The sequence below is a fragment of the Pongo abelii genome, chromosome 9, assembly GCF_028885655.2.
Source record: "Pongo abelii isolate AG06213 chromosome 9, NHGRI_mPonAbe1-v2.0_pri, whole genome shotgun sequence".
Lineage (NCBI taxonomy): Eukaryota > Metazoa > Chordata > Mammalia > Primates > Hominidae > Pongo > Pongo abelii.
This window is the reverse complement of record NC_071994.2, coordinates 35,432,602-35,455,205: the sequence shown is the minus strand read 5'-3', so window position 1 is coordinate 35,455,205 and position 22,604 is coordinate 35,432,602. Positions and strand designations below refer to the sequence as shown.

The 22,604-nt window shown below is 49.8% G+C and overlaps 1 protein-coding gene across 5 annotated transcripts; it reads right to left on the bottom strand.

The window, feature by feature from the left end:
- Positions 1–323: 323 nt before the first annotated feature.
- Positions 324–21,762, bottom strand: PAX6 (paired box 6). 5 transcript variants are annotated; one of them, XM_054524526.2, is made up of 14 exons: positions 21,546–21,762; positions 21,259–21,446; positions 17,291–17,367; positions 16,845–16,905; positions 14,019–14,161; positions 13,138–13,268; positions 11,995–12,210; positions 11,125–11,290; positions 5,091–5,249; positions 4,531–4,613; positions 4,157–4,307; positions 3,943–4,058; positions 1,139–1,289; positions 324–435 (listed from the first exon to the last, which is right to left on the bottom strand). In XM_054524526.2, exons 3-14 carry the CDS (start codon positions 17,337–17,339, stop codon positions 350–352), a joined length of 1,512 nt encoding a protein of 503 aa, XP_054380501.1. In that variant the 5' UTR covers positions 17,340–17,367; positions 21,259–21,446; positions 21,546–21,762; the 3' UTR covers positions 324–349. The 5 variants fall into 5 exon arrangements, with proteins under 5 accessions (XP_054380501.1, XP_024111745.1, XP_054380498.1 ...); XM_024255977.3 differs by lacking the exons at positions 14,019–14,161; positions 21,259–21,446; positions 21,546–21,762 and adding an exon at positions 12,305–12,346 and having other exon boundaries at positions 17,291–17,368; XM_054524523.2 differs by lacking the exons at positions 14,019–14,161; positions 21,259–21,446; positions 21,546–21,762 and adding an exon at positions 12,305–12,346 and having other exon boundaries at positions 12,196–12,210; positions 17,291–17,368.
- Positions 21,763–22,604: the final 842 nt, after the last annotated feature.

Sequence of the window (22,604 nt, the reverse complement as noted above, 5' to 3'; positions counted from 1 at the left end):
AACAACTTCATGACCAACACAGATCAAACATCCATCCAGTCTACATTGTTCTTTTTTTCATTATAACATACAAATGCCCATTTACAAATAATACACCAAAATGAATAAAAGTTTGGATACCAAAATGAAGATTTGTTCCAACTGATATCGTGCCTTCTGTATACAAAGGTCCTTGTTTCAAGTCCATTCCTTCCCCAGTGGTACAATACAGGACACAATTGTAGAACTGAAGCGCCTCTAACAGCCATTTTTCTTTCTTTCCTGAAAGCTCAACTGTTGTGTCCCCATAGTCACTGACTGAATTGATACAATATTTCCTTTCCTTTTTTTTTTTTTTTTTTTTTTTTTTTTACTGTAATCTTGGCCAGTATTGAGACATATCAGGTTCACTTCCAGGAACTTGAACTGGAACTGACACACCAGGGGAAATGAGTCCTAGAAGTGGATGAAAGAAATAGCCATGTAGATATTCCCTTTGAGAAACAGATATGGAATACAAATTTATAGGTTTACAAAAAAAAAAAACTAATACTTTCTAACATTTTTTACTCTATTAAAAAAACTTCAATTGTTACAAATAAAAGTAGCACCTTCAGAAACTAGACAACATGTTTATATATACCTATTGGATCCCAAGTACCCCTTACCGCAATCCAAAAGAAAAGAAAAAAAATCCTCTGTTTGTTTGCATGTTTGGAACTTTTACAATAAAGCTGTCTCTGGAAAACCAATGTGTCACTTTTTATTTCCAGCAAAAGGTCTAGAGGAGCTATGAGAGCAAGAAGCATTTCAACAAGCACGCACCTACAGCTCAGTGGGCCCCCTACTGAGCTTCGTCTAATAATCTGTCCTCAGAAAACTTGCAGTCTCAGGCCTTGTCTTCACACACAACTTTGGTGACCAAATTCAGGAAAAACAATTTTAGTTTTTGTCTATATGGTGTAAAGTTACTAATTAGCTTAACCGAATTTCCCTTTTTAATCCCCATCCCCCAGGGACAAGGACAGCAAAGAGTTAAACACGCCCTCCCACAAGACCAGGAGATTCTGTTTGGGTAAACTTCTAGTGAAGAGAGATCACCTGGCAAAAGAAACTGTACAGGCCACCTCTGTGCAGCCTGCAGAAAGCAGTGGCTCACCTGTTGAAGTGGTGCCCGAGGTGCCCATTGGCTGACTGTTCATGTGTGTCTGCATATGTGGGGGGGTGTAGGTATCATAACTCCGCCCATTCACCGAAGGGCTGGTGGGCAGCATGCAGGAGTATGAGGAGGTCTGGCTGGGGACTGGGGGCTGTGAGGAGAGAGGCAAACCTGTGGTTACTGAGGAACACATCACACAGCCACAGCCCCAGGCTCCCTCCTCCCGAGGAACTCTGCCAACAAGTCTGATCATTAAAGATGCCTTCACGTGAAGTACTGGAATTCCATATGATAAATCTAAGATTGGGCCGCGAGCTAGTCCTTCCACTGGCCACAGCTAGAAGAAGGTTGCCTATGTATGAAGTCTCTAAAGCACTGTAGGTTCTGACAACTGTCCAGCTAGATGGTTGCCACTATCCATAAATTAATAGGATTTTTGTCTCTAACCTCTGCTGGCATCTTTGAAGAACCTATAGCATGAGGACCTTCATCAAAACACATCCCCTCTCCCTGCAAATCTGGATTTATTTGGGAACCCTGTGACCCCCAGAGCCCATATCTCAAGCTTTGGGACAGAGAGCAGTGGGAGGAGCTCTCAGTAAAGTATGGTTCAGGGACCTTGGGAACCTTTCACTCATGGGATTAAAGATTCTTTGAAGAAGCAGATCTGTAATGACCCCAAGTTAAAGTGATCAGAAGTGTTAGTAAATATAACCACCCCCATCCTGAGAATTAACCATGACTTCCTAATAGACCCAAACCCCAGATTGAGTTAGTAAATGTAACCCACCTCCATCCTGAGAATTAACCATGACTTCTTAACAGACCCAAAAGCCCAGACTGACTTATAACTAGAAAACTGTTGCTACCCTCGAACTGTTCGAAATGGCAGCACTGAGGAGGTAAACCTTTCTCCTAACAAAACGCCTCATGAGCTCTCATGGTACTATGCCATGGCAGCAAACTTGGGATGAATTAAAAGAAGTGTGTCGGGAACAAGCAGGTCAGATGATAGTACAGTATACTATCATTTCTCTTCTCTGCAAACTGGAGAAATGTTTAATTTCCAAAATCCGTATGCTCAGAGAGGGAAGCATATCAGAGAAGGTTCAGAGGAAGACACCCACCATTGGTAAAATGATGATTTTGGTCAAGAGAATGAATAAAGGGATAGACAAATGGGCTCACCCACTCCAAAATTCAAAGAGTAGTTTTCTCTGAAGAGTAAAGTTATTGATCATTTTGATTTTCTTTATGCTTAATGAATGCATGTACTTTTTGAATTATACAAATTATGTAATTTTTTAAAGTCAGTGTTTGAAATAGATTGATTCCCCACACCGGTATGTATGTGGAAACAGCCCTAATATAATTGCAGCATCTACATGTTCGTCTTATTATTTTCTCACATACACATTTTGCTATCTATCTTCACAGAAACCTGGATGTTGTTACAATATATGAAACTGAACAAGACACTCTGTGGCCTTATTAAAGTCAGATGATGAATGCTATCATCAAGTTCAAAGAGGCAAACAGGCCTTGAGGGCCCTGCCAGAATTTCAGCTTGCATTTGTTTCTAATTCCTGCAATGACTTCCTCTAGGCAACCTGACTTCTGGAAAATTCCAACGCAGTTATAGCAACACCAACTAATGGGCTGTTAATCCCTTAATTTACATCAATTGTACTATGGCCAATAATATCCAGATGCAATAAAAATAAACATGAATAATTCCTCTGAAGTTGCTTATCTAGCTGCTCCTGTATTAGTCTGAAGACTGTGAAACATTTATTTTGCTGTTATTTGGATTTGAAATCCAGCAAAAAATGTTCAATGGAGAATAAACAATCAGTGTAGCCCCAGAACTGTTTCCAGCAGAGGCTCATGCTGCCCAATATCGTACCATCTAATATCTCTAATTGTTGCACAAACGGGAGTTCTAGGAAAACCACCGGGAAAGGCCTACCAGAAGATGGACATTTTTCCTATCAAGAATCCATCCAGCAACAAAGGTCTAGTACAAACCATCTGCCTTATCCAACTTACATCATAAAGGGTGAACCTAGTGCAGGACCTCTAAATGTAGGGGCTAATAGATATTTGGGACAGAACTAAGAGGAGAGGCAGGCTGTCATACCAAGTGAATAGCATCAAGCTTCCCAGGCAGCTAGGAGGGCCACAAACTCATCACACCATTCACAGCAAAGACACACTAAATTTCCGGCAAATACCTGCTGTGCCTTTTCTTATTGTAGATACAGACAGAAAACTAGCATTCTCATTATATTATGTATATCTCACCATGTAAATATGAATCCCATTTCCGATCCTTTTTTTCTTTCTCACTAGTTTATCACATATATCCAAAGTAATGCCCCAAATGCACACACAGATTGTATATTTAGCATACAAACACATTAATATAAACCCAAATTTTAAACTACTAATCTGCTATCTGATAATGTGCCAGCATTATTTCCACTTTCTGGTGCAAGGCTCCCTGCTACCCAAAACATGCCCCACCACCACCCAACATTATCAAGGTAACAGTATAATAAAAGGCAGATCAACTTGACAAAACTGGACAGATTTTTATTACTAATTTTTTTAGGGCATGAATTAATGAGTCAATCACTTAAAAGTGATGGGATTGACTGTCTCCGACTTGACTGGTCAAACCAATCACTGTAGTGCAAAAAGCTCTCAAGGGTGCAGACACAGCCAATGAGGTCCACAGGCCTTGAGCCACTCCTCACTTCTCTGGGGCCTGGATTGTGCAGGCCACCACCAGCTGCACTTACTTGCATAGGCAGGTTATTTGCCATGGTGAAGCTGGGCATAGGCGGCAGAGCGCTGTAGGTGTTTGTGAGGGCTGTGTCTGTTCGGCCCAACATGGAGCCAGATGTGAAGGAGGAAACTGAGGGCAAGAGAAATGACAGTAGTCAGGGGGAGAGTCAGAGCCTGGAGCAAACAGGTTTAAAGACATTGATTCGTAGTGTTAGTATTTCAAATTACCAGGTGTGGTGGGTTGTGGAATTGGTTGGTAGACACTGGTGCTGAAACTACTGCTGATAGGAATATGACTAGGTGTGTTGCTGGCCTGTCTTCTCTGATTCCTCAGTTTTTCTTCTCTTCTCCATTTGGCCCTTCGATTAGAAAACCATACCTGGAAATCAGGTGGGACAGGTTAGCACTGTGTCTACGTCGAGTCCAGCCCCACCTTGGCACCTCCACTGCTGCCCTCCCCACACCCATGACAGCAGAGCATTTAGCAGACTGAACCTGTTATTAGTCCTATAAATAAACAGTGCTCTGTACAAGTACCTCTGTCTCTAGGAAAGACAAATGGTATGAATCACAAAGTGTAAAACTGCACAGTCTCTTGGTACCTGTATTCTTGCTTCAGGTAGATCTATTTTGGCTGCTAGTCTTTCTCGGGCAAACACATCTGGATAATGGGTTCTCTCAAACTCTGAAAGAGTAAGTTGATTTTCCATATTGTGCCAGAACTACACAAAATATGTTGACCAAACTGTGGATCAAACTGGTTCCCACTTCCCCACTCCCATTACCTCCAACCAATTCCCTTTAAAATGCTTCTAGTGTTGACTGTACTTGGAAGAACTTTCCCACCAGAACCAAGTTAAATTTTCTTTGGAATGACATTCAGTGACCTTTCTGTTGCCTGAAATAGCCAAATCATCATTTTTCCTTATAAGTCAGTCATTTAGTCTTTGAATTACTGGTAGATGAAAAGAAGAAACACACACACACACACCACACACACACACACACACACTGAAAAGATGCCCAGAGAAATAAAAAGACAGAAAAAAGGAAATCTTTTCATTCCTCTATGCAAAGGGCCCTGGCTAAATTTAGCTCTTTGTACTGAAGATGTGGCATTTACTTTGATTTACTTCTTCTCTACTTTGAAAAACTCTATCACCTTTCTCCAGGGCCTCAATTTGCTCTTGGGTAAAGGATGTTCTATTTCTTTGCAGCTTCCGCTTCAGCTGAAGTCGCATTTGAGCCTCATCTGAATCTTCTCCATTGGAACTGATGGAGTTGGTATTCTCTCCCCCTCCTTCCTGTTGCTGGCAGCCATCTGGAACAAAAAGAATAGGATGGTAAGAGAAATTTGGAATAACTTGGAGCCTCCAAAAGGGGCCTGGTGTAGTCTTAAACTCCAAGAGCATTATATCCCGCCAGCCTCACCAAAACATTCCCAAGGTAACTGTCAGCCTTCCTTTAAAAAAAAACATTTGTGACGTTAGTTACCTGACCACCATTTTCTTTGTTTTTATCAAGATGAGACTTATAATAACACACACTAAGTGGCATTTCTTGAATGAAAAAAATAAGCACTGAAGTTTCCAATTAAAATGATATTTTATAAGTAACCCCAACTCCCCAAATGCCTCACTCCACTCCCTACAGAATCTCTTTACCTATGGCTGTGTTGGGAAAATAGAAGAGTGATGTTCAAGATTTCAGTTGATCTATAATCAGTAATTCCTATCTAATCAATTAGATGTTGATAGGTTTGTAGAAAATGCTATTAAGAAACCAAACCAAGCTTGTAATCTTTTTAAAAAAATATTTATCTAGTTTTTATTTGAATTCTGCACAGTCAATTTCATTTTAAAGGTTGTGAATTTAGAAGTGCTCTCATTGTTCTGCAGTTTTATTCAACTATTGTATGAGTGCGCTTCGCCTTGACACCTATTACGAGCACAGCTGTAATTATATCATCACCAAGAACAGGCTATAATTGCTGAAAATGGAATTTTATATTTAGATAAAAGGACTGTCCATTCTTTGTAATGTGTTGCACCAGAGAAAAGTAAGATTTCTTTTAAATTTTTAACGTGTAATTTTAAAAAAGAAATAGTAGAGAGTTCACTAACTAGCTAAATATTCTATGCTGCAGCTGAATCTTTGGCATATCATTTAAGTGGTACATTTTTAATTAGGGCATTTCCACCACTTTTAATGTAATTTCTATCATTATACAGGGGGAAAGTTTTATTGTTTTCCCTTGCTGCCTGGAGGGCAAGATGTGCACTTGGGCTAGCTGGCTCCCGGCTTGCACCTTGCTTTTAAGGCCGCAGTGAAGGGAAGCAGGATTACCTAAACCCTGACTGGGCCTCCAGAGCCACTACAGGCTGGGTCCTGGGTCTGGGGTCCTGAAATGACCCCCAAGGGATACCAACATGGGCTACCCACCTCCCTATCCTCAAAACTTGGCCAGAGGCGGGGTGGAGGGGCCCCTCGGAGCGCCTTGGTGGGAATCGACTTGGCCAGGAATATTATTTATAACCAGGAGACAATAGGCTGCGCCTTCAAAGAGTTCAGGGAATTGTGACAGGATCTAGTGGGATCTTTTCAGGAACTTTGAAATGTTTTAAAACCCCAACTTTCTCCCCCATTTAAACAGGCGGATTCATCGGCACTGGCCACCATATGGGCCCTTGGAGATCTATTGAGATGACCACCAACACTTGAATAGCGAGGGGCTGCTTTTCAGCGCTGCACAATGCCCCGCGAGTAAGGGAAACTATTAAACTCCTGGGGCAGGAGCGTTGGCAAACTTTCGTGGGCAGAATTTTGAGGCTACAATGAGCGCGGACAACAAAAGGATTCTCTTGAGGCGTGCAGCGGGCCACATTGTGTTACAAGAAACCCAGTCAACAGACTTTTCAGTGAAGTGTGTTAACCCCTCTGCTCTGCTATCATTAATCACTGTCCGAAGAGCGGGCGCCTCCGTGCTATTTAGGGCGCTTGGCTGGGGGGATGGAGGGTGGATGGGGGGCCAGGGCCCAGCATGGGGGGAGGCAGGGAGAGTGGACGGGGACCAGGGCCGGGTTCCTACACAGTGGAGATGGAGGGGAGGCAGGATGGAAACCAGCGGTGGGGATGGAAGCAAGGGGGAAGGATTGGGGGGCCTGGGTTGGGGGAAGGACAGAGGGCGATGGAGGGAAAAAGAGGGCTCAAAAAACACAGAGGCCAGAAAGGTATAAGAAAAAAAGGACAGAAAAGAATGCTGAGAGGAAAAAGAGACACGAGGGCCGAACAAGAGTGGGAGAGAGAGGAAAAGGAGGATGAGGGACAGAGAATATTGGTAACTGAGCCTCAGCTGGACTCTGGGTCTTTGCAGTCCATCAGAAAGGTGGGGGTCGAGGAGGGCCACTTAGCTGAGGGAGACGCGCTCCGCTCACGTGTGCGCGCACAAGCTTCTGTGCTAATTTACTGCCCCAAGTTTCCGGGGACTTTTCAAAGCGTTTTTCAAGGGAAGAAATGAAGCGACCACCCCCACCCCTCGCTTTATTTTCGGGTTTGGTGAAGAAGGAAGACTGGAAATAGCTCCTTTTGGCCAACTAGAAAGGCCGGAGGGTTATTGCTTTTGGAAAACAGACAAAAATCTGTGCACATCTGGTATGGGGTGGGGGGCACTGAGGAGAACACAAAGCCCATCTCCCCATGGCCACTCATGCCCCCTGCCTTCCTAGGGGCCCCATCTCGGTCCCTTTTCTGGCACATTCGATCTCGCCAATTAAACAAAGTTGCCCGAATCTGCCTCCGAAGACCCCCGCCGATAGCATGCTCTGCTCTCATTTGCCTCTTTGACATTTTCTTAATTTTGAAACATGGAGATTCACATTCTTATCCATGTTCTGTCTCACACAAACATACACACGGGTTTACACAGGCACGCACGCGATCGCCACCAGGCCCTGTGCTGCCTCCAGAACTGACACTTAAGAGAGAAAAGTCAGCAGGGACAGTAGAGCTCAATTTTAAATCTGGAAGAAAAAAAAAAAAGATAGGAAGCGGGGATTGGAATTACAGGCCAGCAAAAAGAAACCTGTCGCTGCAGGATCCCTTCTCTACCCCACGGGGAGAGCGGCACGGGGACAGTTCGTTACTTTAGAAGTGGCAACTGTTTGCAGCCAGGCGGTGACCTAGCGGCTGCTCTTACTTAAAATGGGTGCATTTTCCCCCACTTTAGTGGATTTGCCTTCCACTCTTAAAGCTTTTAACAAAATAAAACTAGAAGTTGGATCTCGACTCCCCCCTGCCTACGATAAACCTAACTGGTGGACAATTAAGATATCTTCTTCAAAAGGCGCCCCCTCGGAGCCGCGCAAAGCAGGGGCCTTCAGTGGGTGCCGTTCACCTTCCAGCCTAATCCGTGAGAAGGCGAGTGAAAGCGCCTCCCATTATTCCCAGCCCCAGGACCATCTGACGATGGGAATAGGATTTGTTTCCTGGAAGGAGGAGAGAGAGAAAGAGAGAGAGAGAAAGAGAGAGAGACAGAGAGAGAGAGAGTTGCTGGGAAATAAAATCATTCCTTAGTTTCTTAGTGTCTTAATCAGTGAGGCGGAAAACAAGCAAGAAAAGATAGCAACCCGGTTGCGGCACCTTTTCAGCTCTGGAGCGCGGATCAAAACATTGTAGCATCTGTTGAAAGAGAGGCGGACTAAATCCTACAGAGGGCCTGGGTATTATGGGGGGTGGGGGTGGGGTGAGGGGAGGAGATAAGAAAAAGTGTCTCCGTGATCCCTAAAACTACGAAATCGCCGGAGAATTGGGGCTGGATAGAGTTGTCTCTTGTTGTTGTCAGCCCACGTCCTCGCGATTTTATTCACCGCCGCATGGCGTTGATCAGATGGAAACCATATTTGTCTCCCTCTGAGACCTAACCCCCGCCTTATGCTTTTGTAGTAATGGACTCTTTAAAACCCAAGAAAGGCTTCCTGGGCTGGGAAAGTGGGCTAGAGAGGGAGGGGGACCCTCTTAGCACCAAAAAGTCTGAAGATTCCCCGGGAACGTGAAGCGAAGCTCGCCACCAGTGCCCGCTACCCCCACGCCGGCAACTCTGTGCTTCGTTTGGCCCACGTGTCCTCCCCACGCAACTAGGGGCGAAGGTCCTGTACCTGAGGTGACAGTCACCCCCCAAAAACCTCACTTGAGGGTGGGGGGTTGGTGATTGTCAGTTGACCCAGAATTTTCTAGCAACTAGGCGCGTTAAAGTGAAAAGCCCCTGGACTAGCTCCACCTCCGGCCCCAACCATCACAGGCGGACCCTAGCCGGTTTGACTCTCACTTCCCGCCCTCAGACTGCCGGCGACGAAAATCCGCCCGAATCGGACGCCACCTCTGGTGGAAGCTGCTGTCCTCGTCTTCTGCCCAACTCCAAGATGCGGGAGGGGGGTGTCTCCTGCGCCCCAAGCTTATGGGAGCCCATGCGCCGGGGAGAGCCCGGAGTGGAGGCTCTGGGCTCAGCCCTCCCAGGCCTAGGCCACCGTGCCCTGCGTCCCTCCCCAAGACTTCTCGGACTAAGTGGGTCAGACTCTTGTCAGGGGAGGGATCACCAGGACCTCAGATTGCTGGGGGCGGAGGGGTGGACGCTCATGAGTGCGAAGTTCGGATGTCACTTGGGTGTGTCCAGTGTCTACAAGTGGGAATCCTACGGTTTCAAAAGTCAGGCAGGGATGGGGTTGCCTACACTCGGTGGGGTCAATCGCTAGTCTCACCAGAGGCGGGAGCGGGCCTGGGGGCCCTCCGCGCTCGCGGAGGCGGCGGGTTCGGGTCCGTGCGGGCGGGGTCGCCCAGTGGAACCCGGGCCCCGCGCGTCAGGAGGCCTCCGCCGGCCGAGCGGCCGCGCTGGGAAACAAGAAGCGAGCGCTTTGCTCCCTATCTTCCCAGTGTCCGTCCTATATTGTTTTCTGCTCTTAAAACTGACATGTCTAATTGGCAATTGGTGCCGAATCGTGTCCAGAGGTCTCTTGTGGAACATTTCTACAGCTGTCTCCTTCAACTAGACGCTTATTCATGTCGCCTTAATGAGAAACAAAACGTTCTCTAATGAGCAATTACAGAGCGACAGGATTGTTCCCATAACAAATTCTTGCGAGTGACAGAAGCATCCTTTGTACCAGATATTTCGCATACTGTTACCGATTTTCCCTTCCTTCGCCCGGCTCCATGGAGGCGCCGGGCATCCGGAGCCGGTCCGAGAGCTCACGGACGCGCCGGCAGCCTCCTCGCAGTCCCGCGCGCCACCCCCGGCCCCAAGCCCCCAGGCTCCGTTGTGCTCCCGGGAGTGAGACGCCACGTCCCATTATCCCGCATATTATCTCCTTGTCACGAGGACAACAAATACCGATTAATCTTCGGAGTAAACTGTTTCCTATTCTTGACCAAGCTACCTCGGGGTGTGGAGGGGGGCGGAGGGGAGCCAACTGACCCTCCCGCCCCCTCCTCTTCCTCCAGCCCTTCTCACAGAACCTGGGGTGTTCCAGGTCCCATCTCTCCTCCCAGACCAGAGCGGCTCCCGGCATCCAGCCGTCCTGCTCACAGTATCTTCACCTCACCACTTCCACATAGTCGCCACCCACAGAGAGTGAGAAAGTGGGGCCCAGAGGGGCGAACGGGGGAGGGGCAAGGATAGTGGGGTGGTTTTAGTTGGGAGACCACCACTTCCAATGCCCCATCCCCGACTCGCCCTGCATCTCCCTGCTCACCCTTTCATGTGCACCCTACTCATAGTCACATAATTTGTCAATTACAGCAAAAAGCAACACGATACAATTATGTTTACCTCACAGTCTGTCAGTGCGTTAACTTGTCACACTTCTACAAGGGGACTCTCCCTGCATTCTAATGTCAAATTTGAATAGTGCACCACGCAGCTCGCTCTTATGCACACAGTGCTGCCCACAGACACACACACACACCCACCAGCCACCTTCATACCACTCCTGACATAGACAACCCTCACATTTCCAGGCCAACAAGATGGTTCAACAAACACCACCTACATACAATGTGGTCGATGTGTCCCAGGCCTTCAAATGCAGTCTCACCCATGACATTCCTCAAGCATGGAAGCCCTGGGAGGAAAAGGTTGGGAGAGTAGGGGACAAGCAATGGGATGCACATATGGAGAGCTGCGTGGATGGCTGCTTGGGTTTTACCTTGCGTAGGTTGCCCTGGCACCGAAGTCCCCGGATACCAACCAGGGCGGGTGCCCCAGCTTCCGGTCTGCCCGTTCAACATCCTTAGTTTATCATACATGCCGTCTGCGCCCATCTGTTGCTTTTCGCTAGCCAGGTTGCGAAGAACTCTGTTTATTGATGACACCTGCAAATCAAACCAAAATCAAACCAAATGGTAGTGTCTCCTGAAGACACAGTCACCCATCTCAGCTCACCCACCACCTTAAAAAGCAACTCTCAACCCATTAAAAAGCTCCCAGCCACCCCGGGACAGTGGGTGGATTTGCAGATACACCGTGGAAAAAATGATAGCTATCATTTTGGGCATGGAAGTTTAGTTGAATAGAGAATTGGGGGGAGGGGGTCCTTCACCATTGCTTGGTGTCTCTGGTGACCTAACTCACACGGTTGCTTTGCTTTGTTAAAAGACTGCCCGAAAATAAAAACTATTTAGACTTGGTGTAAAGCTTTCTTTCATCATATTGTTTAACATTAGGATGGAAATGGATGTGTGACACCTGAAGGAAAGTTCTGGCAGGTGGATTGGGACGAAGTTACAATCTGGTTCTCATTTTTCTTCTTCATTCAAGTGCCTTTCCCTGGTGCCTCCGCCCTCTGTTTTGCAGCATGCAAATGAAGTGAACGACTCCCCACACTTGACTCCCATTTTCCAGACAGTCAAAGAAAGGTCAGGGCATTCCTCTCTGTTCCCCCAGGTACAAAGGAGACAAATGTGGAGCAGGGAGAGGACACAGACTAAGAGACAGTGGAGAAAGTGGGTGGGAGGAGGTAAAGAGGAGAGAGCATTGGGCTTAGGGCAGGGAGGGCAGATGTTCTCAATGAACTTACACTTGGTATGTTATCGTTGGTACAGACCCCCTCGGACAGTAATCTGTCTCGGATTTCCCAAGCAAAGATGGACGGGCACTCCCGCTTATACTGGGCTATTTTGCTTACAACTTCTGGAGTCGCTACTCTCGGTTTACTACCACCGATTGCCCTGGGTCTGATGGAGCCAGTCTCGTAATACCTGCCCAGAATTTTACTCACACATCCGTTGGACACCTGCATAGGGGAAGTGGACAGAAAACCACATTATTAATAATTTCAAGACAAAAATAAAATTGTTTAAGTATGCATTAAACAATGACAAGCTTACGTTTTGATTGTCCAGCACTTGGACTTTTGCATCTGCATGGGTCTATAACACAAAAATATACCTTCAATGGTACGAGAACTTACTGTAGAGAGCTTTTTTTCTTAAAATTACATTTGTAGCCCTAAAAACTACAAATATGATGATACTTTCAAACAATTTGAACTAAAAAACGAATTTAAAAGCTTTTTTTTAAAAAAAAAAACTGTTTTCTTAAACATTGCCTGAAGATGCATCAAAACGAAGTAGATTAGTTTGTTTTTGTGCTGACCTTGCTTAAAGTGGTGTTATGCTTTAAAGAGCAAAGGTAAAAAATAAACTGATTTTTTACTTCTTCTCCTTCTTTAAAAAATACCCAATTGAGTAAATATGAGTTAGGGAGGGGTAAATAGCATTTGCCTTTTAAAATCAATATATATTATTCATAAACATGAAGAATAAACAAATACCTCAAAAGCTGAGGTAAACATGGGCTGGGGAGAGCAGAATGAAATTATGCCGGTTTATATAACTCAGCTTATTACAGTTCATAAACTGTTCCCACAATGAATGTCTTTACCAAATAAAAAGAGAAAGATTTAAAAAAATCCGCACACAATATTTTTCTGAAGCAGATGAGTTATCTTATGTAACTGACCCAGGTTGAAAGAGATAGGGAAGGATGGTGGAAGGAGAGGGGAAAGTGGGAAGGCAGGGGAGTGGGTGGGGGACTGGGGACTGGGGTGGGTGAGGGTGGGGGGTCCATAATTAGCATCGTTTACAGTAAGAAATGAAGAGAGGGCGTTGAGAGTGGAGGGCCGCGGGGGCGGCGAGTGGGGCGGCGCCGGGAGGATCACCTGCAGAATTCGGGAAATGTCGCACGGCCGGGCCCCGCTGTGAGCTAGCTCTACAATCTTCTGCCGGGTGGAGTCCGGCAGTGGCCGCCCGTTGACAAAGACACCACCGAGCTGATTCACTCCGCTGTGACCTGAGGAAAGGGAGAGGAGAGGAAAGGGGAAAAGAAGAGAGGAGAGCAGAGTGAAGAGGAAGAAGAGGGAGAAGAAGGAAGAGGAAGATGAGGGAGAACAAGAACAGGAAGGAGAAGAGGAAGGGGAAGAGGAAGAAGGAGAGGAGGAGGAGACAACCACAATGCATCCTCATCTCCCTGCCAACCTGTGCCAACCTCGGCGATCAGGTCCCTGCTATCAATCACATAAACGACAACAGGACCACCGGCCATGCCAGATATCGGGCAGCCCAGTCCCAAACAACCGTGCCCCTGCCCACTGGACTGCAGCAGCAACACAGAGTCAGACACATGCCAAGGAACAAGTACACATGAACCTCCCTACAGCCATAACCCCAGCAGTGTCCCCAGCCCACTGCCCCTTTTCATAAACTCTGCAGCCAGCCTCTGAACCCACAAAGCTCTAAAAACCGGCTCTATAAATCTCCCAAAGATCCCCTCTGAGTGTCACCGCAAACCATGGGTTCTACAGATCCCACAATGAACCTTCAAGGTCTCTGCAGTGTTGGGACAGTGATATCAAACCTTACAGCCCTTGAGTGCTCCCTTAGACGCTAAAATCCAGAAATGTTTCCATCACCGTCGGAACTGGCCAAGGCCTGGCACAAGCATCGAGTTTGGTTTTGTTTGGTTAGAATAGAAGAAGGAAGAGGAGAGAAGAACCAGAGTAGCCAGTCTGTGGCTGGCGAACCCCAGTCCAGGTTTCCGCACCTCCAGTGCAGACGTGAGAGTCACAGCCCGGGCTCGGCTTCAGCCACAGACAAGTCCGGCCACCGCAAGTAAGGCTTAGAGCCGGGAGTCGGTTCGCACCAGCCACTGCTCGCTTTATTTCCGCCGCTGAACTCCGCCCTCCCCTTAGCCAAGGATAGATATTAGCAAAAATCAAAAACAGAAAAGAAAAAGACCACATCATAGTGTTCCCCATCCCTCCTTTATCTTTGTATCTCACAACCTCATCCCTGTGGTCCAACCTTAGAGAACAGGGAGAGGGAGTTAGCCCCTCTTTGTAGTTCCCCCTCCCCAAAAACCACAGACACACAAAGCCAATTGCCAATTTCCACTTCCTTAAAAATCTCCAACCTGCAGCCCCGACTTAGAGAGCAGCCCTCCCAGGAAAAGACGTGGCTCCCTGTTCAGCTCTCCTCTCTCCTCTCTCCTCTCCTCTCCTTGGAACCTACTGATAAATTGACTCCAGGAGCCTGAGCTTCTTAGCAATAAATAAGCTCCAAATATAGAAGAGGGGGGAAAATATGATGAGCCTCTCTGACATTTGTCTTTAAAATAAAACTAGCTGCACGTCAAGTTTGAGCTTAATTTCTGGAAATAGGCGGAAGTCGCTCCGGATCATGCATGGAAGGCTAATTGAAAAGATCAGTCGGGGCGCTTGTGGCAGCCTTGTCACTTTGTGACAGTGCTCCGCTCCGGGAAATTGCATCGTCACGACAAACGGGACCGTGATAAAACGACCCTTTCCGTCCCTATTTGTAGATCACTCAGACGAGATTGAACTGCACTCGTTTCCCCTTCGAGGGGAGCCGCGTTTTCAGGGTAGCCGAAGGCTTGGGGCTGAGGGGGGGCCCTCACCGAGGCGCGGGTGGGGGCCGGAGCCTCAACTCGATGAGAAGTGACAGGCGTTTGGGGGATCTGGGCTCCAGCCGGGACCAGCGCAAGCAGGGACATTGCGGGGACACCGCTTCTCCAACAGAGCAAGGCCTGGCCCACGTTTCCGGTTTCTCCTAACTTCCTTTTATTGCCTTCCTTTGCTTCGCAAGTTCCATCTACCCCTCCAGCTACAGAGCCCCACCTCTAGGCACAGGGAGCTTCCCGGAAAAAGAAAGGCTGTCCCAGAAAGAGACCGAGAGAGACTTTCCAAACTTCGGGCATAGCCACGGCAATTCCCAGTCTGCTAATGCCAAGGCGGGCGCGTGAGGCCGCCTAAATCTAGACCTCCCTCCTCACCCATTTCAAAAAATAACAACGTGCCCGCCACCTCTGCAGCTACCGCCGGCTGGTGCTCGCCCAGGAGACGCCAGGGCCAGAGCGCCACTCCCAGCATCGAAATGGCAGAGAGAAAGCGCAGCTCCAAATTCCCCTTCAGAGGTTAAGCCTCAATCATTGTGTCCCTTCCCTAGGGACTGCTGGCGCTTTCGCCCACTGGCGATGATTATGCGCCTAGAACTCGACCGCGAAGCAACTAATAGGAAAACATATGGTGTCAATTTGGATGCTCCGCGCCTCGCGCACACCCGGGAACGAGCGGCACAAAGCCCTGCGGGCCGGCCCGCGACCCCGCGCCCCTCGGGGCCTGCCAGCCGGGCCGCAGCGACAAACGCTCAGGGCTGCGCGCCCTGGCTGGGGCCCGCCCGAGAGACAGCCTGCGGCTGGGAAGTCTGAGCTCCAAGGGGAGAGCCCAGCCGCCGAAGGCGAGCCTACCGGCCAAGCCCTGGGGTCCGGCAGGTTCTGCACAACTACTCCCGCAAAGCTCGCCACCTTTGTGCCCCTTCCTCAGCTACGCGCTTACCAACCCCGGAAGCACCAGGGGGCGACCGGCGTTTCCAGAACAGATGGATAAGGTGCTGGGGACCCTCTTAAGCCTTTGTGGTTCGGCCAGGGCAGGCTGCTAGAAGACCTGGGCCTTTCCACACTTCGAGTTCAGTTGAGCCCTGACGCCGTGTGCCTCAACCGTAACCTCAAACCGGGCCTGGTTTCGCTGGGCCTCCAGGCTCCCAGGTCGGAGCTCTAGACTAGCCCTGCCACGTACCAGCACCCACCAACTGAACAGGAAGGTGGGTGGGACCCCACGAGGTCTGAGCAGAGGAAAGCAGGGAGGTACAAGAGCCATAAGTATCAAAAGCGCTCTGGGCCCGGGACTATCAGGACCCAAGCAATTGCAGTTGCCAGGGCAGGGATTTTCCAATTCCTGGGCACCTCCTTACCAGACCCAGTAAACCGTGCTCTCTCCTGCGCCCTGTAACAGCGAGTTTACAAACCCTACCCTGCTGCAGGCTTGGGGGCTCCTCTCCTCATCCCTTCTAGGCCCGTAGATGGGATGAGGAGGGGAGGAGCTGCCTTGAGAGTGACTTGGGGAGAGAAGCCCCCAACCCCGCCGGGTTGGTGGAGACTTTCAGTCTTGGCTAAGCCCAAAGGGGCCTCCTTCTCGCGCAACTAGGAGAAGCCTTCGCCCCGCCCTGCTCAGCCCAGCCCCTCTCTCCGGGGTCAGAGCCCGGGCAGGGGCGGGGAGGGGGTGTGAGTTACAGGATTTGGGGGGGATGGGGTTTCTCTACCGCAGCTTCGAAAACTCGGGCGGGCTGTTCTTAAGGGCCCAGACCCTGCTTCTCCAGTATCGAGAAGAGCCAAGCAAACGCCCTCCCCTCCCGGGCTGCCGGGCGCGGAGGGGGGAGCAGCCGCCGCAGGTCCCCGGGCCTCAGTCGGTCGGCGGCCGGGCCAGCGCGGGCGTCGCGAGCCCCTGTGTCCTCCCCTGACCCTCGGGTCCGCGCACCCCGAGCCCGAAGTCCCAAGAAGACCAGAGGCACTTACTGTTCTGCATGCTGGCTCTGGCTGGGGGCCGCGGGATTCCACGGGGCTCGAATATGGGGCTCTGTTAGCAAGAAAATAGGAGTTAATCCCCGGGCAGCTGCATCAGGTAGGCCTGAACTCCCAACCGAGATGGACCTGGGGCTAGGACAGGAGAATCTCCGTTCTTTAGGAATTGATCCACTCAACCGCTTGGGGCGATCTGAGGGTCACCCAGCTCTGCCCCGCAGTGCATACGAAATCTACCCTTTGGGGCTTGAAACAAAGTACTGGAATATCCCCAATCTGTTTCCCCTACATTCTTTAGCAGTTAACCCTTTAATCAGTAGAAGCGATGCCTCAATTTTGATTTTTTTCTTCTATCTGAACTATAGTGAAGAAGCATACTGAAATAGTTTGCTTTGACTGTTTGTGGGTTTTGAGCCCAAAGCAGCCACCACAGAACTTGCCTGAAATCTCGGATGTCTGTCCACTCTCACAATAAAAGGCCTCACACATCTGCGCGCCCCTAGTTAAAGTCTTCCCCCTAAGACAAAACAGAAGGAGAGAAAGGTATATCAAGCTGTGGTTCAACAGCATACGTCCATGGGCTCTCTGAGCCTCACTCTCAGGAAAAACACATGCATCTAGGGCTCAGTCAAACTGTCATCAAACTCTAATTCCCAGCATTACACCCACATTTTCAGCGGCATCTCCCACAGAAGTCTCCATCCTTTAAAAGAGGCTGCTCTGGTCTGGCTTGGGAGAATTGGAAAATCTAGCAAGTTCAGATCCCACTTTGCAAAAATATAAAGAACCAGGAAAAGGGGAAGGGGGAAATAGGAGGAACAGTGGAGTAAGGAGTAGAGGCCAAGAGCTGAGGTTGAGGGCGTGTGAGGGGAGAGGAATACCTGAAGTTTAGAGACCAGGGGAAGGGAACCTTGGAACTTCCTGGTGCCGGAGAGCATAGGCTGGAGCAGTTTGGGAGGGCTGCAGGGCCATACTCCCTCCTTCCTTAAGGAATTTCACAAGACCCCCAGAACCCAACACTCTGCTTACCCCTTTATCTTCTACTCCTCTCCCTACACCAAAAAAACTTCCCAATGGCCCCCTCTCCATCTACCTCCCAGCTTTCTGGGACTTTGAAAGGGGCAAGCCCAACTTTTTATCCCAAACCTCACTTATTGTGATTAACTTCTCTTTTGGCATTTAGATCTTCACCCCTTTAACTGTACTGTGCCACACCCTGTCTACCTCGCCTCACTGCTTTAAAAAGTAAGAACAGGAGGGGGTGAGCGTGGTCGACAAAGCCGACAGACGGCAAACAATGGCTTCTATTCTCCAGCTTTCCTCGAACCCAAGGAGCAAAACCAAGTCTCCCTAACCAGCAACACAGCTTCCAACCAAACGTACCAACAACCCACCAACTCACAAAGGGAACAGAGGGACGCTTCTAGCTTCATAAGCCCTGACCCAGTGCAGGGTTCCCCGAGGCTGCTCCTGTACGAACACCTCCCTGCCTTCCCCCCCCCCCCAAAAAAAAGTCTTTTGGGCGAGTGGAGAAAATAGAAAAGTAATTTCTTGTTGTAAATATCTGGAGGTAATTGTGTTACTGGTGTGAGTTGTTAGGGGCTGTAAAAAGATACAACGGCACCGTGGGGAGCTCAATTGGGAAGAGAGACTTACAATAAAGAGCCCATTCAAGAGGTCTGCCCCCCAAAAAGAGGTAAAATAACAAAACAGTCACAGCATCATTTCTCTCTGTTTTTTTTTTAAATGCATTTTTTTTCTGTTTTACCTATGGTGATTATTGATCTGCCTGCCTGCAAGCAAAGAATTTCAAGAAGCACATTTTACTCTACAAGGCCATTCCTGGTCTACTTTTTTAACTACTTGGTTAAATCCATAAAAATGAACAGAAAATGAAGACTTTTTCTCAGCATTGGGTAAATACTGGCCACAGCAGAGGGCTACTAGTTACCTTTATCTAGGTTGGCTCTCCAATGCTTCCTTCCTGTATTTCAGTCCCGGCACCCATAGCCATGCCCTGGACAGGCAAAATCTCCAACTCCAAAGCAGAATACCCCACCCCACCAAATGCAGGACCCTGAAGCTGCAAAGGAGTAGTAGGTGGGGAGATGGGGAATGGGATTCCCCTAGGAGGGGTAAAACTTCCAGAACTCCACTTTGTAACCCACGCTGTACACAATCACAATAGAATGCTCCCATCCTGGCTTGTAACTTCTTGATACCATTTTTTTAAATTCCGTAGCTGAGCCCAGAGAGGCCTCGTTGATTAGTTTTCGAAGCAGCTGGGAAGGTGGTAGTATTTCAAATTCCAGTTCTGCTCCATTCCCACTTCCCTCTCGCTAAGAAGCTAATTACTTAAGTAAACGTGAACACTAAGTGCAGAAGCAACCCGGGAAGTGGGGCACATCGACACCCGGAAGCAGTCCTGTGCACCGGAGAGGTCAGACCCCCAACTGCAGCCTGAGCCCCCCAGCTCAGCCCGAGGCTCTGTACGGCCTCGCTGGGGCCATAGACCCACATCCTGAACGAAGGAGTCTCCAGACATTTTGGAGTCGCCCCGGCCTTGGACCACAAGACCTCTGGACCACTGCCCCCACCTCTCTGTCCTCAACACAAGCCTCAGTTTTCAAATGCTGTTGTTATTTTAATTACTTAATTCTCAAATTCCATCCCCAAACTCTTTAACTGGGGTAAAGGGGAGAGCTCTCGGTCCTCCCACCCCCAGCCAAAAGAGTAATTAGCAATTAAGATGACAAAGTTTTACTCTCTAGGGCCAAATAAGATAACAACTAATCAAACTGCCTTCAGACGTTTGCAAAGGTCACTGGCTATAAAAAATGTAATGTCAACCGCAACAACTATTATTTCTCTTCAGTAAACTCGCCAGGCTTTCAAGCTCTTTGCCTTTCATTTCATTTTCTGCTCCCAGCCCCTTCTAAAACCTTCCCAAGTTCGAGTTAAACGTCCAAAATGGATTAGGGAGCTTGGGAGAGTATAAGGAAAATAAAAAGGAAGAAAGAAAGAAACCACGTTCACTTTGTTTTTAAACTTTCTAGAAATCGCTCATGAATGAAGAGCCGGGTTTTAGCACTCGAAAAAGAAAGCATTTCCACTTGAAATTCAACTCCATTTCCCCCAATTACACTTGCTAAAATTCAGGGCTATTATGGCGCAGGGAGACTGAGAAAATCCGCACAAGGAAAGAGACAACAACTTTATGAACTTTGAAAAGACACTTTTCCTCCTGGGATCTCAGAATCGAAAGCTCTCAAATTACTCCGACTAATTAGCTGGGAGAGGAAGTGATCAGACGAGGGGGAAGGCCAATGCTTTCATATAGATTTATTTTCAAGGCCTTACCAAGAAAAACATAAGGGGATTCGGAGTAAAACAAACAAAAAAGCAAACCACCTCTGCACCTCAAAACTTGCTGAAATCCCAACACCTGGTGCGACTGGATCAGAAGAAAACAAGGAAAAATACCCACCAAGCGCAGAGGGCCGGAGGACAGGGAAGAGCCCCAGCCTCCGCAGGGCGAGGGAGATGAGAGTCGGGGGAAGCCTGGGGAGCAGAGAGTTTTCAAGTTCCGAGCTCAGCGCTCCAGTGGAGTTGGGGGCAAGAGCCCGGGGGCTGGATGGAATCTGACAGTCCTCCCGCTCGGCTCTGAACCCCCTCGGAGCGCGCGTTCCACCGCCTTGGCCTGGTGGCTTCCTTCCCGGCTCGCGCTAGCTCGCTCTTCCCTCTACCTCCAGCGTGCGGCTGCCTTGCCGACTGACTCCACTCGGGCTGGTGGCGGGCGCGATGCCCCCTCGGCGCTCGAGTGCCGGCTGACTCTTCTGCGCCGGAGCCCAGTGCGGCACAAAGCCCGAGGGCCGACGGGCGAGCGGAGATGCGGCGAGCTGGTTCCCTCGGCGCTCCCTCTGCGATTCCTTGGAGCGCCCGCTCTCTGCGCGCTCGCTGGGCCTCCGGCTGGACAAAGCAGCCGGCAGCGGTTGCTCTCTGAGGCCGTTCCAGGGCCTTGGGCACCACAGAGCCTCTTCGTCTTTTCCCGCGGGTCGGGAGCATTGGGCGAAGCTGGGGCTAGGAGCCGCTGCTGCTGTCGCGCCTGGAGTCTCCCTTCTTCCCGCGAGCTCAGCCCGCGCTGGCGCTGGCGCTGGCGCTGGGGCTGAGCTGGCCGCCCGCCCCGAGCCCTGCGCCGCTCCCGCTCGCCGGCGGTCACCCTCCGACGCGGGCTTTCGCTGGAAGTAGAAAGTTTGGGCTCCTGCGTGGAAACTTCTCCGGCCCAACTCTCCCGGCGTAGCAGTGGGGGAGGGGACCGGCGAGAGGAGAGGAAGGAAGGGGGGAGGAAGGGGGAGACCTGTCTGAATATTGCAATAAAAATAAAGCGAGAAGAAAGAAGCGGACTCACCTTTATGAGGCATCCTCTCTGGTTGTCACAGCTTCTGTCAAGAGTTTTGTTTGGTTGGGGTTTTTTGTGCTGCTGTTGTTGCTTAAAGACCACAATGGTTTGAAATGACGGTATTTTAAAGGAGTTGCTGCTGAGAGTTTTCTCCACGGATGTTGCAGGGTTGGTGTGTGAGAGCAATTCTCAGATTCCTGGGAAGGAGACAGAGATTGACAATAAAATGGGCTGTCAGCGGCTGGAGAGTGAGAGATAAAGAGTGTGGGTGAGGGAAGTGGCTGCAGCCAGCACACCTATGCTGATTGGTGATGGCTCAAGTGTGTTAATGTGTGTGTGCCGGCGCCCGGCCTCGCCTCCACCGCTCCTCACTGGCCCATTAGCGAAGCCTGACCTCTGTCATCATCCTCCAGCAAAACACTTCCTCCTGCGCCTGAACCAGAGCGGGAAATGAGGCCGAGCCACGGTTCGCTTTTCAAACCCACTAATCACTCCGCAACATGCAAATGCACCGCTCGCTCTCACACAAAATATTGCTTTATGCAAAGCAGCGCCGGGGCCTCGCGCCAGCCGATTGGATGCTCCCTCTCCCCGCCTGGTGCAATTGGTCCGTTTGTTTGAATATGAATACACTTGTTTTCGGCTCAGCCAGTGGGTCCCGGCTCCTCTCCCCGGCGCAGGGCCCCCGAGCCCGGGCTCTGGCGCTCGCCGGCATCTCCCCGCTCCGCGCACGCCGAGATTCGGCGCGGCCCGCCCTGCTGCCGCGAACTTGAGAGGTCAAGTGAAGGTTTCTGGGTTGGGGGTCGCGCCCCCACTCCCCCTAAGCTGGACTCGGGACTCCCAGCCCTCGGAGGGAGCAAGTTTCTGCGCTGTCCTTTCTTGCCAACTCCAGGACAGCGTGGCCTGCCGCCCCGCCCCCGCCTGCCCCCACCCCATCCCAGCCCGGGCCCCAAGACACAGAGCACAGCGGCGGCCACACCCCAGCCCACCTGGCCCCTTGGAAGAAGAGGAAAGGGGCGGGAGCGTCACTGGGTCCTGGCAACTCCATTCCAGCTGCGGAGGCCGCGGCGAAGCCTAGGCCGAGAGGAGGTTGCTGGGCCGAGAACTAAACGAGGCCAGCGGCCTCCCCAACCCAAGCCTCCAGGGCCTGTCCAAATCCTCCACCCCGCTCTCCCGGCCCTTTCTTCTATCCTTTCTCCTTTCGGAAGCTGCGGTGCGCAGCGGAGCAGAGGCACAGCTCTTGCTGGAGAGGCCCGAGTAAACACGCCACTTACTTTGTGTACAGAGGGTTCTTGTGAAAAGCCCTGAAGAGTCCTCACCAAACACTCACCAACTTCTCCCACGTGCCATTTGTT

Coding starts and splice junctions, on each gene's coding strand:
- PAX6 (XM_054524526.2), bottom strand. CDS start 17,339: ATGTGTGAGGCCTTTTATTGTGAGAGTGGACAGACATCCGAGATTTCA. Junction 12,211..13,137: donor ACATTTCCCGAATTCTGCAG/GTGATCCTCCCG, acceptor TCCCCTATGCAG/GTGTCCAACGGATGTGTGAG. Junction 436..1,138: donor CTCGGGCACCACTTCAACAG/GTGAGCCACTGC, acceptor ATCCACTTCTAG/GACTCATTTCCCCTGGTGTG.